This window comes from Channa argus, chromosome 12 (assembly GCF_033026475.1).
Source record: "Channa argus isolate prfri chromosome 12, Channa argus male v1.0, whole genome shotgun sequence".
Lineage (NCBI taxonomy): Eukaryota > Metazoa > Chordata > Actinopteri > Anabantiformes > Channidae > Channa > Channa argus.
This window is the reverse complement of record NC_090208.1, coordinates 6,401,080-6,420,816: the sequence shown is the minus strand read 5'-3', so window position 1 is coordinate 6,420,816 and position 19,737 is coordinate 6,401,080. Positions and strand designations below refer to the sequence as shown.

The following is a 19,737-nucleotide window of genomic DNA, read 5'->3' as shown; positions in this document are numbered from 1 at the left end:
CGACAGACAATTGGACCAGTGATAGTAACAAGAAAGAATCCACACATTAGTGGCAGCGCCTCCATTCACTCAGCCAGCGCTGCTGCCGCATACAGCATCATCAAATGTAAATGTAGAGTTTCTAATCCAAGTTTTGCTTGATACTGATTTCAATGTTCATGATCCCTTTTGTTTTTAAATAAACCTTTTGTGAATAGTACTTGTTCTTGTCTTATACGTTGTATTTGGGAAGCTTCCAATGAGACTGAGCCTTTGTACACTTGCATACTTGGCTAATAAAACATAATCTACTTTTGTGCATCGTTCAAGTCGACTGGACAATGTCAGGAGTCTGGATCGAAACAATAATAGATCCAGAAAGATGAACGGAAAAGTAGAATGAAAATATGTGACAGTTCATACCAGCTTTTATATAATATTTATATATATTGTTAACTATATTATGTTGCTGTGATGCTGCTTTATTCATTTTGTTTTCACGGTTTTGATAGAGGGCTGTACCTTTCTTAAAACTGAGGGTCCCACTTGAATGTTTAGAGATGCATATTTTAAATTGCGACTTGAAGAAAATAAAAAAAATAAAATAAAAACGGTTTGATAAAATACTAAACTTCAAATGGGACACAATGTATTTGGTTAATGAAAACTGAAATAGTCTTTGATATGACCCCTTCTGCTATCTCTCAAATACTCTCATAATAAAAAAGGACAAGACATTGTTCTCTCAAACACACGACACACGATCCTCATTTGAACAATGGCTGCATAAAACAAGGAAACTCCAGAGGCTTCACAGACTTTCTCGTCATTGCAATATTGTCCTCTCTACTGCTGTGGAAGTCAGTTCAGTAGACCACATCTCAGCAGAGCATCCTGCCAAAGAATAATTCCCGCAGGGGTCTGGAAAAAGTTCATCAGGTCCTTTTACTGTTAAAATCCAAGTGTTGCCCCCTTGTGGACGTATAGGTTGCGAACATATCCAAGCGTAGGTCTGCATCAACCCTTACGTGCATCTTGGGAAAAGCATAATTCGACCTTCAGAAAGAATGTGCATTAATGCATTATTACTGCCGTAGCCTCTACAGCACTGGTACTTAGTTGCTTTCCACAAATAGAAAGAAACTTTCAGGACATCAGTCCGTCCGAGGGTAAATTCTCCTCCTTACGGTGATTCTTCATGTGCATTTTTAGATAGTAGTTCTGAGCAAAGGCTTTGTGACAAAGAGTGCACTTGTAGGGTCTCTCTCCAGTGTGAGACCTCATATGGATTGTGAGGTGTGTTTGGCGAGCGCATGGTTTTCCACAAATGCCACAGGCAAACCTTTTTTCATCTGAGTGGAGAATCATGTGATCCGTGAAGTTATTTTTGTATTTATAGGTCCGACCACACACTGAGCAGCTGTACGGTCTCTCCTCAAAGTGAATCTTCATGTGAGACAACAAATTGACCTCGGATTCGTATGCCCTCCCACATTCACTGCAAGTGTGCGGCTTTTTCTTGTGTGTTTTCAGGTGAGCATTTAGTCTGTCCGTACTGCAGAAGCTTTTGCAGCAAATATCACAGAGATACGGTCTTTCTCTGACAGTGTGAATCTTCTTATGTCCTATCAGGTTTTGTCTAAGTCTGAAATGCTTCCCACAAACATCACAGCCGTGGCGTTTTTCGTCTGAGTGGAGCAGCATGTGTTGAGATAAAGAGCTCAATTTACGCAAAAATTTACCACACACACTGCAGCGATACAGTTTCTCAGTGTGCTCACGGCTGTGACGTTTAACCTCAGCCTGACTATAAAATGCTTTTTGGCAAACATGACATTTGTGTTTACCCACCAGATGGTCTTTCTGGTGAGCAGTCAATTTACCCTTAAAAAAAAATCCTTTACCACAAATATCACATTTATGTGGTTTCTGTCCCGTGTGTCCAGCAGTGTGCTCCCTAAAGTCATTGCGTGTGATGAATGCCTTTCCACAGATGTTACAGATGTGTGTCTTCAGGTGACCCTGAAGGTGACTCCTCAACTCCTCTGCAGACTCTGAGTGTTCTCCACAAACTCCACAAAACGTTTTTGGATCATCCACATGAGTCCAGGAGTGTCTGATCACGAAGTTTCTAGACTTGTACAGAAATCCACAGACTTTACAGGAAACAACAGAATCACTGTTCTCAGTCAACACCTGTGGAGACGACTTGATCCATTTCCTTCCACGTTTCGCCTTTGTGTTCACTTTCACTTTTCTCTCTTGCTCCTCGTCCTCAGTCACGTCTGGTTCCACGGAGTTTGCCGAACAAGAGGCTTGAACATCACTCCTCGGTTTTGATATTCCAGCTTCTTCATTGTCATCATCTCCCTCCATTTCCATGACTTGTGATGTTGCGCTGTCGCACAGGACCTGTGCTGTGTTTTCTTGTTTATTCTGAACAGTGCCACTGTAGAAACCAGAAACATTCATGAGTTGCATCGAAATACCAACCAACAACATCTTAACATGTTGTCAAGGTTCCAGCTGACCAGCCCTGCTCTCACACCAAAAGTTATGTTCTTCACAACATGGACAGTGCAAACTGGCAACAACCTACGTTGAATTAACTCCGCTGACATACATCTCTTGCATTAGCAAACCTGTTATTAATCATTAACTTGTTAAACAAGTTAAACAAGTTCAACACTAAGCTTTTTTAAAAGCATAGTGTTGCTCTGTGTGCTTGCTTCTTTAGCCAGAGACATTGTGCACAGCACCTGTTCCTGCCATACATCCTCTGATTTAAAACCAAAATATATTAAACAACTAATATGACTTAACTCCATCAATACATTTTTTAAGGCAACATAAAACAAAAACAACACATATGCATATGCCGTTAGTCAGCTGCATTATCAATTAAGAGATTCTAATTAGACGTAATACGTTGTGCAAAAACATGTTTTTTCACTTTATTTCACCTGCTACACCCCTACATGCTTTTACCCAGTCCCATGATTTGGCCAAGTAATTTTTTAAACAGTTACAATTGATTTTTGCTGCTGACCTGATCCAGTAAAGGACTCTGACTCACAGACACTCTGTAACACTGTGGACTCAGTCAGTTTTAGAGCCACATTCCTCGAGTTATTCTTTCATTCAGAGCAATACTTTTTTTATAAATTAATTGGAATATTTTTGAACCCTTAACCTTTTTTAAAACTTTCACAATTTTAAAAGTTAGATTTTTTATTTTTTTACTTCCAGATCAACTTACACCCTGAAAAATACAGTGTGTCCAATATTTACAGATTTGACATAAAAATTGAATGAACATTTAGTTTAGGTAAATATATTAATAAGTATCGGATCAGAATCAGTATAAGCAGACACCTAATGCTAACGGTATCTGATCCACATAATTGGATTGGGACATCACTAGTCGTCTGAATATAAACAGACAGTTATGCACACTGACAACCCACATTGTTGAGGTAATGCACTTTCATACATTGTTAAAAACATAGTACTGCATTGCAGCACACTGTATACAAAATAATCAGATTTCAGAATTTAGAAAAAAATAAATAAATAAAAATCAACCAAACGTTTGTCAGTAGAGCCTGAGTTCAAATCTAAACATAAAATTATTAATTATATGGCCTCTTTAACACAGAAAACTCAGTACATTACTATCAATGCCAGCATTAGAAGTTCCAAACTAAAAACAACAATAGGTATAAGTCTAAACTTAGTATAAACTTTGCCTAAATACACGGTGTAGTAGCAAATGTCTCATGGCAGTGGTTGGTGTTCTTGTAAATCACCTTATGTGTTGCCTGGTGTTATTACTTGTCACAGTCGATTTAGATGGAGAATATGTGGTGGTGTCCTCTTGCTTCTGTAAAACGTGAAGCTGCTCACTTGTTTTAGGATCTTCTCCTGTCTGAAAAGATGTAATTTCAGATTATATATTAGAGTTTGGGGGTGTTGGACATTTAAAGCATAACTTCAGTCATTTTCTAAATTAAGACCTCGAAGATTGTGGACAATATTTACAAGGGCAGATCAAACAAATAAATCCAGGCTGCTGCCTGACAACTAACCAAACCTAAAGGGCTTGTTGTGTCGTGTTTGCTTTAGCATCTGTGCTGTGATTGTAGACGATATGATCAATGTAGAACATTCTTCAAGTTATCCTTCAAACACATGGATTCCCAAACTATTTGTGGTGATAACTGAAAAAGTATTCTCAGTATTTCACAGAACTAGAAGTAGATGTTTCATTTAACATGTCTTGGATTCTTTTTCAAACTACCTTCAGTCGGATGTACAGAGTTGACTTCCCTGCTCTGTTCCAGCAGATCGCCTCTGGTGTCAGAGTCTCAAGGTTCAGAAGTTGTAGCCTCCTCTTTCTGTCAGGTGCAAAGATGTCAAAAGGTTTATCAGCAGCGAGCTGAGGAAACGTTGACCGTAGCAGGTTCATAAAATCTGCTTCCTGCAGACCAGGAGGACACAGCAGCTCCTGTACTGTACAATCTATAATAGAGAGAAATTCAATAGACTCTTCATATCCAAACATCAAAACCACAGGTCTCATGCATAAATGATGCATTCACACAAAAACCTAATATATTGTTTAACCCACAAGAATTTTTTGGTTGCATTTGTCACCTGATAAAAAGGTAACATTGTGTGAAATATTGATGCCCCTGAATTAAAGATTTTTTTATTATGTAAACTATAGTGTTTACTTGTTTTATTGTCATCATTTAATTTGTATGTGTTTAATAATTCTGAGTAGGTTTATCCAGCAGTATTATATTGCTTAAGCTGTAACAATTTGTAGTAATGTTTGCGTGTTTAATCTTTTATATTGATTTTTATGTGACAATATAAGATCTGTGAAGGCACCGCAGATTAAAATGAGCCTTTTGCTAACTGGCAAATTTACAGAGATGTTTATTAATGTGTGATTTCCCTGTCAAATAAAGTAAAGTAGTCGATTCATGGCACATTTTTATGTGGGGGACTGTTTACCGTTGTCAGAGAGAACATCAGTCTGGGAGTCGTCTAGGAAGCAGACGCTGAGCTTCAGTGAGCTCTGTCTTTTAGGCTGCTTTTTTCCATTTAGCTTTGTTTGATTCTTCTTCTGGGCCTCATGACCCTCAGCTGGCCTCCAGTCATCATCTCTGTCATCTAAATTCTTCCCATTAGATTCCCCCTCACTGTCAGGTACAGAGTTGGCAGGTGAAAGACGACATGTTCGTCTGACTGAGCATTTCCTCTTTGTGTTTGATGAGAATGAATGAGTTTTACTTTCTGTCCGGCCTTCATTGTTGGTGTCTGGTGTGCTGCACTTTCCACTCCCAGTTCCTTCAGTGGTCCTGTCAAAAAATAAAAGAGCAAAAAGCATAAATATCTGACTTTAAGAAAAACTAATTAACACTTAATACCAGCAACTCTAGAAATGCTGTCGATTCAGATTAATGACACCAAAAAAAGTCTTTACTGATCTTATTAAAATGATTGATTTATTAACTGTGTCCACAAACTTCATACCACCAGTCTCTTTATAGACACCAGTTATCACTTATGATACCGTCAATGACAAGACAACAAAATGTAGAAGACGAGTAATCTGATCCTCTTCCACCTTCAATAAAATATTATACATGAAATTTAAGAATCCTTTTATTGAGGAAATTGATTTTTCAGTTCTTTTTATGCATTTCTACAAGCTGTAGATACCCTGTTGACCATACTCTGCTGTGTATTTATTGCTAGTTTAGGTTTTGTCCTCTTTGTCCACATAAGGTTAAAAGCCAAGGAAAGGTAATTGATTAACAATATAAACCTGGCTGCCATCTGGTTTTCTTGTTCATGTAGAAAATCCTGATCCAAGCCAGCGGGCTGAGCTGGCTCCACTTTGACTTTGTCGTCTTCATCCTCATTCTCGTCAACCTCCAAACCTGAGCCAAAAATAAATAGGTAAATGCATTTAAAAAAAGAAAAAAAAAGAAAGAAGAAGCAGTTTACGTTTTCCGGCCATCCATTATGTGTAACTGCTTATCCCGTTTAGGGTTGTGTGGGGACTGCAGCCAATCCCAGCTGTCATTGGGCGAGAGTTGGGGTCATCCGATGAACAGCCAACACAGAGAGACAGACAACTACAACACACCTACGAGCAATTTAGAGTCACCAATTAACTTAACGTACATGTCTTTGGACTGTGGGAAGAAAACCAGAGGAGACAGAGGAACCCATGCAATCACGGGGAGAAGTATGAACCACTCCACCTCTGTGCTGCCCTGGTTTACTTTTTGGAATTTGTAAATTAAGAGCATCTGCCATTTCTGTTCAATGAATTTATTTTAAACATATTTAAGCACAGAATAATAAATCAAATTTGAATGTGAAACTGTACTTTCAGGCAGTCGTTTGTGTGTGTGAATTGGCTTTTGATAAAAGCACTGTATAAGTGGCCATTTACTACGGCATTCTTCATTTTTTCATACATTCAAGTGTAATGCTCTTAAACTGATCATGTATATCTCTGTCAGGTGTTAAAACTTAAAATAGTTTATGTCTAGTAAACCAATATTATTATTACGTTTTCATTTGGCTTCACCTTCACAGAGAGAGTGACTTGTCATAGTCAGTGAAACTAGAACTAAAAAGAGCTCAACAAAAAAGCTTGAGAAACTCTTCAGCTTAACACCTGCCTAAACAACAAAGCAGAGGTTTGGAAAGTGCTGCTACTGCTGGGAGGGAACTGATAAATAGAATTCTCCAGATCTGTCAGATAGTTCTTCTTCTTTTCCTTTGGGCTGTTCCCTTTCAAGAGTCGCCACAGCGAATCATGTGCCTCCATCTAACCCTGTCCTCTGCATCCTCTTCTCTCACACCAACTAACTTCATGTCCTCTCTCACTACATCCATAAATCTCCTCTTTGTTCTTCCTCTAGACCTCCTGCCTGGCAGCTCCAACCTCAGCATCCTTCTACCGATATATTCACAGTTTCTCCTCTGAACAAGTCCAAACCACCTCAATCTGACTTTATCTCTAACACATCTAACATGAGCTGTCCCTATGATGTCCTCATTTCTGATCCTGTCCATCCTCGTCTCTCCCAAAGAGAACCACAACATCTTAAGCTCTGCTACCTCTAGCTCTGCCTCCTCTCTTTTCTTCAGTGCCACTGTCTCTAAGCCGAACAACATCTCTGGTCTCACCACCGTCTTGAACACCTTTCCTTTCATTCTCGCTGAAAGTCTGAACCGTTGAAGTCCTGCATCTTCTTCACCTCTGCTCCCTGTAACCTAACTGATCCAATTTGGTCCCTCTCACAAATGTATTCTGTTTTGCCGTGGCTAACCTTCATTCCTCTTTTTTCCAGAGCAGACCTCCACATCTCTGTATGTATTTTTGCAAATTTGATTTGATTTGACCAAATTGGATTTCTGCTCAATTATGCTTATAAATGTTTTTCATTTTGTGAATCTTTTACAAACACATGATTTGATAAAACCAACAAGACAATAGAAATACAAAAGTATGTTGGTATTAAACCCCCTTTTGGGGGCAGTCTACCTTCCAGCACATTACAATAACAAACTGTAAGATAAATACTTGTGTTTTATATAATAGAAAAACATCTTTGTGAAGACTTACTGAATGTTTGTGCTGCGTGTCCGCCTCCATCAGCCTCTTCCTTTCCCGGTTCACATACAGGTAACAATCCGTGATCATCTTAACAAGAGATAAAAATAATGTAAGATGTCTTAATGGAGATTATCAGGATTATCTACAAACGACCTGTTACTAAATGACAACATGTGAGTTTGGTCCTTCTTTGGCATAAGGTTAACTCACCAATCCGACACAGCAGAACCTGAGGCTGAAGAACCACCTCCAGCTGCCTCTGCTGCCGTTCGACCTCCTGTTTTAACTCCGCAACCTCCTCCTCGTACCCGGCTACAGTTCTCTCTACAACCGCGAATATTTCCTGGGCAGCTGTGGTCAGTTTCTCGGTGATGAGTCCTCTCAGTATCTCGACTTTGGACACTTTAGAGTCCACAGAAGAAACCTGCACGACGGTGAACATCTTGAAACTCCTTTCGCGTTCACTAATTACGCCGTTCTTCCTGGTGTCACACGTTATGCTCCGAGTAGAAATTACACACAAACAACGTTCCGCTTCTTCTTTTCGGCCCCTTTTTTGGGACGTTGCGAAAACTGAAATTGAGCAATACGGCCACCACCTGGGAAGGATTGTGGGTCAACATGACTTAGTCCTTGTTGAAATTCTAATAAACAAATGTCCTAACAACTAAATAAATAAAAAAACTAATAAAACATAAAAAAATTTGAATTGAATCTGAATTGCCTGTGAGTAATCTCAGTTTTCTCTGAGTTGTGTTTATATTTGTCTTATTGATATCTGGGACGTTCTATAACTTCGTTCCCTGCTGTTTACAATTATGGGGCCCCATGAAATTGTATGGTATAATTCTGAATCCCCTGTCACCCATACAGAGGAAACTTATTTTATCTTCTTATATTGCCGATCCTATTCTAGAGTTCTTTATCGAAGGTTATGCTTGGAAGGTAGACCTCGTCCCACTCCCCCTTGACCTCCTATCCACAAAAATCCTGAACTGTCAAAGTCAAACGTGAAAGTCAATTTTATCGTCAGTTCTGTCATATGTATCAGACAAAAGTTGCAATTGAAATACTTTTTGCAAATCTAGGTGCTAAAAGATAAAATAAATAAAAAAGGACTTTGGAATAGGGTATAAAAATTTGTACATGGTTAGTGACAAGGGAAAAGGCCCAAGGGAGGCAGATGCCAAATGGGAATGTTTTTTTAAATTTTTGAGCAGAGTAGGATCACAACTCTCACCCTTAGCACATTTTGCCATGTTGCAACCATAAATGTAATCGTATTTTATTAGGATTTTATATGATAGACCAACACAAAGTGTTACATAATTTTGAAGTGAAAGAAAAATTATAACTGGTTTTCAAAATTGTTTACGAATAAATCTGGTTTGGCGTGCATTTGTATTCAGCCCCTTTTACTCTGATCCAATGGTTGTGCTTGCTGCTTTCTAGGTGTATGATGTTCAGATCAGTGGTGTTATTCAGTGAATCTTACATTCTGTGTCAAATGTAACCACATAATCTCAGCGGATGCAGACACTAAGGTTGGAAAATCACTGGATCCACAAATGGACTTTGGTGTCTTTGAAAGCAAATTTTATTATTATTATTATTTTGTTGTTTACAGTTTGTATGTTTGTCAGTGATCTGTAGCTTTTCAACCCTATACTGAATTTAGACTACAGGATTTGCCAGAAAATGAAATACCGAAGTACAAACATCTACTGTCAGTTTGAGGTCAGTAGCCAACCCTTGTCTGCCATTGTCCAGCCATTTCCCCAATCACACTTTACAGTACTTAACTTTGAAAAAAACATGTCGACTGGCTTTTGATTGGGGACTGAAGCAAAACTACAAAATACAAAAGTTAGACAGTTAGAATATGTTACTGTTTTTATGTGAACAAGTTTTAGAAGGAAACGCTCCTGATGCTGCAAGTGTATGATCCGTTGAGGATACTTGCACATGGAAATTTATTTGCCAGGAAAATTATGCAAGATCTTTGGAGGATGAGACTGGGATTGGATGAGACTGTGCCTGAACATCTTGTCCATTCCATTGAGTACAATGTCTAAAACATTTAAGTGAATTGACAAATGTTTCAAGCCAGAAAACTTTGGTCAGACTGTGGGCTGTGGAACAGTAACAGACTTAGTCCAGTGAAAAAGGAGTAATCAAGTTTACAGTGCCTTTGTATTGGCAAAGGCAAGAGTTTCCCCCTAAAGCCCATGACCATCCGTTGTACAAGGATGAACAACGACATTTAGATACACTCTCAAAATACAGAGAGTGCATACTATCCAAAACTAACTAACATACTATCATACTATCCAAAAATCACAAATTGTAAATCTTACCTAAAAACACAAACTTATTATGTTCCAAATGTCTGTCAATTTAATAGTCTTTGGCTCATTCAAACTATTTATTACCATGAAAATTTACCATGGGTCAAATAACGATGTGTATTAAAGTTAGACTTTGCCAAATAACTCAGAAAATCTGCCAGTGCACATTCTCTAGACATGTATCCTGGTTTCAGACATTTAAATAGCTGCTGTTTACACATACAATTTTGTGTTATACAGTATCTAAGAGGTAGGTACCTGACTTTGTTTATATGAACTCAGATGTTATCAGAATCCCACCTATAAAAAAGTATCAAACTCAGACCCTAATCATCAGAAATTCAGGTTTTTACATTATTGAAAGAAGTATCATTACACAGAGGTGCCTCACTTCCTTCAGGGTCTCTATGAAGGACCAATATCACCAATATCAGCTTTGGATTTTCCCCACTGGACAGAAAACCAGAAAAAACTCTGGGATGTAGATGGTGTTACTGATCCGGTGAGGTTTGTAAGGTAATAAAGCGAGTGTTGTGTGTCACTTCTCTTGGTATCTTCATTAGGGAAGTACCTGATTTCTCTTAGGGTCCCCAGAGGGACTGGATTGCTTTTAGGATCCCCATGGGTTGGCCTAGGGACTTTATATTACTTCCTTCAGAGTTCCCAGAAGAGGGTTACCTCATTTTTGTGGCTCCCCAAGAGGTATTTACCTCGCTTCCATTACAGTCTCCAGGTTGGAGGTTCATCACTTCTTTCAGGGTCCCTGAAAAAAAGGATTGGCACTTTTCCTAAGCTTTGAAAATAGAGGCACCTCATTTCCTTTTGGGTCACCAGGAACATGGTTTGTCACTTCCGTTAGGGTACAAAGGATAGAGGTAAAGTACCTTATTTCCTTTTGTGTCCCAGGAGCTAGGTTTTTCACTAAAGTCTTTCATTTAGGGTATTTAAAAACTGTATGTCCCTTCTTGCAACTTTCAAAGAGTCCTCCAACTTTAGTGCCCACAGAGGTAATTTGTACCCCAATGACATGTTCATTTGAGTCAGGCATCTGTTAAAACGGCAATTTCCAACCTGATTTTAAATTTAATTTAAAAGTGTAATTTTTAGTACAGCCTCTAGATGTTAGTAAGTGGTAAGATGTATTCCTTGTTTGTTTTTGGCGGCTGGTGCAAATGACTTACTCTTTCATATTTTACAGCAGGACAATCAAAACGCCCGCTGTTGGACTGAACTAAAAAGAGCCAAATCCATTCATTTGAACAATTGACAAGATTCAAAGGTCCTAAAAACAATAAGATCTGTATTCAAATCAAATTGTGCAATGTAAGCCAGAACACCTGTATATTTGTTTGAGTGCATGGCTGTGGTCTTTTAATCACATCTGTGAATGCAAATGCAGTTTGCTGCAGTTTTGCTGAGCATGTTTCCCTGTCCTTCCCTGGCATTCACTGACAAATGAAAGATATAGAAAATATGAAATGTCAGTAGCCGTATATACTTTAAATTACTTAGCTGTGGAACAGCAAAATGTCAATTTTCCTGCCCTGTGAAGAAAGAGCAGAGGCAGCAGCAAACTGCTGGGAAGATTAAACCAGATTGCAGATATCATCTCCACACACCTAACCCTGTAGCTCATCAATGGAGTAGCACTAAAACCCAGCCAAACACAAACAAGAATCCCTACAAATAACAGCCACAGGACTCCCATTATGCTCATGATTGTGTAGAAAGCTTTCTGCTTTGATTGGGCAACCCGCTCCCTGTCTTTGCCTACTTCTCCTGGTCCTGGACGAATCAGAACACAGAGAACAGAGATGCTGCAGAAAGAGACGACAATCAAAGAGAAAATCAAAAAGCCTAAAAATGGAAAAATGGGAAACTCAGGGTAGTAAAAAGCTGTTAAACTGCTCCATCCAACACACAGCCACCAAACACACCCAGTGCAGATGTTTCTGATCCTGACCCCAGCTGATTGTTTCAGCCCTCGGTAAGTGATGGGGTGAACAACAGCCAGGTAGTGCTCCACACAGGTGAGGACATGAAACATAATCTGTCCGGGGAAAATGATAAAAAACACATTTATCCCCACAATTGTCATATAAAAAATATGTGTGTAGAAGCCGCAACAGAGTAGGCCCCATCCCAGCTCACTGATCAGCTCCATTGCAGCCATCTGGAAGGAGAAGAAGTCGGAGTCGCTCGTCATTTTAAAAGAACAATGCTGCTGCCATTGTTGGTGACCCAGGTACAGGACAAAGACAGAGAGAGGGAAGATGAGGAAGACTTTGGTAATGGTGAAGGCAACACAGATGTAAACTATTACATTGACCTCCAGGCAATTATACACACTGAAGGTGGAGTTGGTGGGAAAGGATGTGTTGACTGACATATCTGTTTGCAGGAGAGTTTGAAGCCTGGAAAAAGGAGAAGAGGAAAAGAGAGAATAAAAGAAATGAGTGGTGACAATAAAACTTTATTATCTGACTAATGGTAGTGGAGACTGATTGGATCAGTGGACCATTTCCACTGAAAACCAATAAAGATTAATAAATATTGTACTCTATAGTTGAAATTTGTATTTATTTACACTATAAAATTAAAATCACTTATGCATATTGTTGCTGTTGGTATGCTTAATGTATAGAGAGCCAACAGCTAACCTGGCTCCGTCCGATGTAAAAAAAATACCCCCACAAACACTTTTAATACTAAAAACAGTAAAATGAATATCTGATCGCATCTAAGGTGAAGTCACCTGGAACATAACCATTCAATAAGGTTTAAATAGTTAAATTAACTTAGCATTACTACAACTTTCTGTATATTTTTACATTAAATTAGTTCATAAGTAAAGAAATATGTCAGTTCTACTAAATTTCTAATTGATTGTCAGTGAATATTATCTGTATATATTTGGCAATAAATCAGGCCCTTTGTACATAGATACAATAGTGGTGGAATGTAACTAAATACTAAATACTGAAATCCTGGACCTATAATTAAGAAAAAACTAGTACTTAATGAAAACTAATCAACTCTAAGTATTTTAATTATACTTTAAGTATAGCTTGCTGACACGATCGAAGCATCTTTTGTACTTGAATATGAGTTTCACATCAAATAACGAACATGATTCTGAATCATTGGACTTATGAGTTGTGTGATGAATAGACAGATATAAAATCTCTAAAGAACACTCACCTAAGCAGAGCTTGTTTTTGATCGCTCCTTGTACTGCTGTTTACTGGTGTCCAAATATATTAAATGATTAAGGTGGTGTGTTGATTTTTATGTTTGAGTGTATCAAGATCATGTGAGGGCAGGACTGTTTGCATCTTGCAAATGTGATGTGGATATTATGATACTCTGTAGTAAATTGCAGCAGGCAAATTCCTTGTTCCACAAGAAGGTCAGAGCAGAGCAGAGTGATACTGTTGGTACTGGGTTTATTCTTTGGGGATGAAAGTGTGTTGCTATCTGTTACTTATTATATTATATTATTATTATATTATAGTCTAGTTTTTGTAAAAAAATAAATAAAATGGAACTGTAGAATATAATGTACTGTTTCCCATGTCTGAAAAGAGCAATAAACAAGTCAAAAGCTAGTATGGCCATAGGTCACATCTGGACTCAACTACAGTTTGTATCCTAAAATGAACTGAATGATATTTTCTTACAAATACGACTCACAATCTTAAAGTAGATGTCTACAGGTCATTTTGTGTCTCTTGCCAGTGTTTTTTTTTTTTGTTTTTTTGTTGGTAATTTTCAGTTTCTTTAAAGGGCTTTGAGGTTGTTTTGTGTGTATTTGAAGTGGCCATAAGTGTGAGATTTAAAGGAGTCTGTAGTACTTTTAAGCTTTGGACAGAGCCACACCGGCTTTTTCCCTGCTTTCACTCTTCATGCTAAGCTAAGCTAATGAGCTGATGGATCAATATAGTATTTAATGCACAGACATGAGCATAAAGTATCAATTTTCTCAAATAAACATTAAAAAAAAGGCAACTTGAATTTATTTTTCAAAACAATTTTCATGAACCAAGAAAGTTCACAAATTGATTTGAAATTTCCGTAGATGTGTTTCCTGCACTACGCCTGTAGTGTATGTTACATGGTGGCATTGTGCCATGTGGAAAATCTCATGGTCTGGAAACATTTGGGCCTTAGAAAACCCTTAATACCTTATAAAAGTCATTACAGTGTCAAGTTTATTTGCGTTCCAGTTCTAACAGAAAAGTGTAAAAAATAACTAAAAACACACTGTTTATAAAACCTAAAAGATCTGATGAGCATTGTTAGATTTTGTATAAGCTCCTTTATTAATGATTAAAGCATTGCCACTAGGTTTTGAAGTAACTTATCGTCATATGGTCATTTAAACTAATTTTAAAGCTTAACCATTTCTGGTCAAGAGTGTGAACATTGAAGGAACTTCACTCCAGTCTCAGCTGACTCTCCTTCCACTTATACACGTGCAAAAAGCATTTTTTAAGAATAAATAGACTTACAGGTTAAACACTGAAGAATAAACCTGAGCAAATACAGGGGGCAGAAAACATATATGGGTTAAAAAAAATGGTGTGACTTTCACATCAATGTTATCGTCTGGCCAAACCTCAGTCTAACTTTCCATCCAGAGTTATTATCTTACGGACACTTTCAACCAAAAAATTAGTAATTATTATTATTATTTTTTGTCCTTTCGGCTTATCCTGTGAGTTCAGGGTCATCACAGAGGATCATTTCTACGCATGTTTAGCACAGTTTTTACGCCGGATGCCCTTCCTGATGTAACTCTCCCCCAATTTCTACCGGGCTTAGACCGCCACTGTGTGGAAGGGTATGAGGATGGGTTGTTGGGGATTTAGTGTCTTGCCCAGGGAGACTTAGACATGTGTTCGGGAAGAGCAGGGCGTGAAATTATAACCTTGTAAAAGTAGTATTCATTGCCTGTTACGCCTGATCGGTGTATACAAACACTCTGTGCATACATCCCTTTCTCTGCTCTTCTGAATGCTAGCTCCAGCACCCCTGTGAGCCTTATTAGGGTTGGTGGTTTAGATAATGGATGGGTGGATCGGACCTAGTCCTCAAGCTGATCCAGTATGATGTTTATAGTTTGGTAGTTTTCCTGATCTTTGTAGATACAGCAGAGGTAACACCAGACCACTGGGAAGAAGACAGACAAATGTTAACCCCTCTGCTGCACAGCTCACACTCACTAGTGTCGAGGATTTCATTATAATAACTATCACATTCAAACCAAACTTAAACCAAAGCACTCCCATTATGATTAGGATGGTGTGTATCGCCCTCTGCTTTGATTGGTCAATTTGCCTACTGCCCAATTTCCCTGGACGGGGGTGAATCAGAACACGGAGGACAGAAATGCTGCAGAACACCATCACGATTAGGGAGAGAATTAGCACCAAGGCAGCTAGACATCTTTTGAGATTATTGTAGGTCTGCAGCATGATCAGAAAACCCACCCAAATGGAACAAGTCAACCAAATGCACCCAGAGGTGATGTTTCTGATCCTGACCCTACTCTCCTGCCTCAGACGCTGGTAGGTGATGGGATGAACAACTGCTACATAGCGCTCCACACAGGTGAAGATTGGGAAAAGGGTCTGTCCAGGTGAGGTGAAAGACCCAATTAAGGTTCCAACAAACGACATGACTGGGACATCAGCGTAGCTGCTGCAGTAGTAGAAGGCGTAGCCAGCAATGCCAATCAGCTCAATGACAGCCATGTTGTAGGTGAAGAAGTCTGAGTGAGTCATGGTGGCTGCTGAAGAAACTGAGACTCTTTGTACCCATTGGTGAAATCCCAGATACAGGACGAAGACAGACAGAGGGAGGATGAAGAGGATGTAGGTGAAGGAGATGGCTGAGAGGACATAACGGCCAACTGTGGAGTGGAAGCAATTAGTCTCATATGGACAGAGAGAGGAGTTGGAGGGTGAATCTAAGTAATTTGTAAAGTTGACTGACATATTTACACACTGGATGCCTGAAGAAGTGGAGAAGGATGGAAATGGTGGGAAAATGAGATGTAAAGACAGGGAAAAGAGATCAATCAAATAAAAAAATCAATTTGACATAGAATAAATATTTTTAATTGATTTTGAAAGTTATCTTAATTCAACATTTAAAACTTAACTTAAACTTCTGATCAAGTTAAAATTAATGAATCCCAAAACCCCCAAACCAGTCAGCACTTTTGAACTTCACTTCCCTCGTCTAAACACTTTTGTAAAAAAAAAGAAATTGTCTTAAACATGTCTGTTACTAACAAGTGGTAAACTAAAGTAGACTACAGAAGCTTTCAGGAACAAACTATAAAACCACCAGTTGTTACACCACAACCAAAACTTACTTAACCAAATGGGATTAAAGTGTTTATTCACTACATGAATGTCTTTGGAATCTGTACAACACTCTAGATCTTGTAGCTGCCACAACAAAATAACAATAGCTACATATGGTGTATTAAGGATCAAAGACCTTTAACTATTGTTGGGTTTTTAAACATGAACAGATTTGACTAAAGTCATAATAGAATATTAAAAACACTCACCTTGCTTGCTTTTTGTGCTCTTGGTCCTTTATTCTGTGGTGTCTGTGGAGCCTCTGTGTGTGCGTACACATCTACATCAGGTGTTTGTTACAGACAGTTGAAGGCAGGGCTGTGTCGTTATTCCATGCTGCACATGAACTACCAGCATCCATCTTCTTTGTGATTCTTGCATTATGAAAATTGTGTCACATTAATCTTCCACAGAGGGATAATTGGTCTTGAGGAAGGTTTAGCACCACTGGCAGAAATGTACAGTAAAGTTTTGCCAAAGCACGTATTACCAGACTATTCAGCACAGCACAGCACTGCTTTACAGATTCATGCCAAAAAGTTCTACTTTGGTTTGTCTGTTAAAGGAAAATTTTTCCAACAGAAAACATATCTGGGTATTTAAGGGTTATAACCAGAAAGTGATTGTCTAAAGACTTAAAAGGTCTTATGGAGTTCAGTTTCTCCTAATAAACAATTTGGTAATCTGGTGAAAAGAGCATTGCAGTGAATGTTTTGAGATTAATGTGTGGGCCTTTTTCTGTGGTTAGTGCAGACAGATCAGGCTAAAACTGCCGGGGACTGTCAACCCCCACAATGATGTAAGGAAATCAGCCCCTAAACCACCTCCTCAGAAGCCTGTTACAATGCTGTGTTGATCCAGCAGTGATTAGTGTCCAGATACTGTAGAGTGTGTGATGATCTGAACTTTTTGTCAAATCAAAAACCCTCAGAGCAGGTGCCTCTTTCTTTTCATGTCACTGATCTGCATTGAGAACATTAGTGCTACATAAATCCAGGTTCAGGTCTGTGTGTCTGTGTGTCTGAGCGCAGTCTACACACACTAGACCAACTAAGGGAACCCCTTAGAAAATGAATAGCGTGTAATTTCATTAGTAATTGAACTCAAAAGTACACTTTTAGTATTATTTTCTAAAAAACTAAATATAATTTGAAAATAAAAATATGTCAGAGGTGTATTTTTTTGAAGCTCTGATTGGCTTTTTCTCTTGACCCTTTAACTCCAACAAATAGAATCATGTACACGTCATGTTTTAGATCGATTGCATGTCATTTGCTTTTCAGTCTGTGTTGTATAGAATTGTTAATGACCAGAATTAATGATGAAAACAGATTCTGGACGCATATGGTACAATTTCAGGTACTTTTTTAATTTATTCATTGTATGCAGTTAGACTTGGTTTCATCAAAGACAATCCCAGCTCTCCAAATATACAATAAAAATCACAACACGATTAACAAATGATAAAACATACATCAATGATTGCTAACAGAATAATCAAGATGCAAAATGAAGATTAACATGATACAAACACACAACATAGGATTATACATGGTGTCTGAAATTTTCATTCACACTAACACTATTCACCCTTATAAGATGCTAAGAGTCCATCATTATACATTTTATTAAAAAAAACAAACACCCTAAACGAACTAATACCTTGACCTACCTACGAATAATATGTGTAGACACATGCTAACAACCAATAATTAGTTATTCCCTCCTGCCAGATGGTCCAAGAGAGCTTTTTGACAAATGTGTCTTTTGAGCTGCTGAATAAACCCAATTGTTGATGAAGCCCACTGGCAAGCGCTTGTATACATATTGGAGCCTTTTAATGAGAATATAAATAAATGTTGGATGTTCTCATGAACAGGAATAGAAAAGAGAAATAAGCTGCACAAAGATCCACCACAGTATATCACCTTAAGTTAGCTGGGATACCTGTCAATATGACATTATTATCCGGAACAACTGCCACTGGAAACACAGCCGTATTAACCTTTCTCAGAACATGTGTAAAATTATAATTGTTTGTACCGAGTTTTAAAATTTGATGTCTATAGCATATTTTTTAACATACACTGGATATTTTGCTGAATTAATTTTAACTTGCAAAGGTGGGACATCTAATAAACCTACATGAGTGGAATGTAATGCCCACAATTTAGATGGAACTGAGGCCAAACTAGAAAGAGGAAATTGCTGCTTTGTCACTACAAACATAAATTGTGTCTTGACATCTGTTAACAAATCTTTAATGAACAAATGTGTTGGCTCTTCCACATATGACCAGAAAACAGTAAGCTCATCAAAAAATCAACGGATCTCGGCTTGTCTGTTAAGGGGTCGCCACAGCGGAACATGTTCCGAACGATGATTTGGCATGTGTTTTTACGCCGGATGTGTACTTTAAAGTACTTTAAAACTATCCTGGCCCCCCTTTCGGTTCTCTGATTGATTTTGAGTTGATTGTTGTGCCCACATAAAAGTGGGATGAATATGTGGGGTAAACAACAGATGGCTGTGGGATACCACAGATTTGACCCAGTCCTCACCTTAATCCCGTATTGTGCTAACATTTTGGTAGTTTTCCTGCTCTTTGTAGAAACAGCAGAGGTAGGACCAGGCTGCTGGGCAAAAGCATCACAAGGGACAAAGTCTCTGTTACACAACTCGCATTTAGCTGTGTTGAGAACTTAATTGTAACAGTAAACACATTACCACAAAATCTAAACCACAGCACCCCCATTATGATCAGGATGGTGCGGACAGCTCTCTGCTTCGTTTGGTCAACTTGCCTACTGTTACTGCCCACTCTTCCTGGACGTGGGCGAATCAGAACATGAAGAACAGAAAGGCTGCAGAACAACGTGACAACTAAGGAAGGGATTAGCACAAAGGCAGCTATCACATATTTGTAAAATCGGTTGTACTGCGGGATAAAAACGCCTCCCCATATAAAACAAATCAGCCAAATGCAAGCAGTGATGATGTTTCTGATCCTGACTCCGCTCGCCTGTCTCAGACCTCGGTAGGTGATGGGGTGAACAACAGCCAGGTAGCGCTCCACACAGGTGACGATGGCAAACAAAATCTGTGCTGGCCAGACGAAAGAGCAAAGGAAGACACTAAACGTCATCATGATTGGGACATGTTTGTAGCTGCTGTAGAAGTAGCAGGTGTAGCCAAAGGCTCCGATCATCTCTACGCCGGCCATGTTGTAGTTGAAGAAGTCTGAATGAGTCATGGTAGCTCCTGAAAGCCAGTGCTGTTGTTTCCACTGCTGAAATCCCAGATAGAGGACAAAGACAGAAACAGGGAGGACGAAGACATTGTAGTTTAGAGCGACGGCCAAGAGGACGTACATGCCAACTGGGGAGTC

General features: G+C 38.7%; 1 protein-coding gene across 1 annotated transcript; it reads right to left on the bottom strand.

Moving 5' to 3' along the window:
* Window positions 1–247: 247 nt before the first annotated feature.
* LOC137137181 (zinc finger protein 37-like) lies at window positions 248–8,116 on the bottom strand. The gene is made up of 7 exons (XM_067523117.1): window positions 7,838–8,116; window positions 7,637–7,714; window positions 5,819–5,933; window positions 5,002–5,348; window positions 4,280–4,500; window positions 3,789–3,907; window positions 248–2,428 (listed from the first exon to the last, which is right to left on the bottom strand). The coding sequence occupies exons 1-7, from the start codon at window positions 8,067–8,069 to the stop codon at window positions 1,126–1,128; spliced, it is 2,415 nt and encodes an 804-aa protein (XP_067379218.1). The 5' UTR covers window positions 8,070–8,116; the 3' UTR covers window positions 248–1,125.
* Window positions 8,117–19,737: the final 11,621 nt, after the last annotated feature.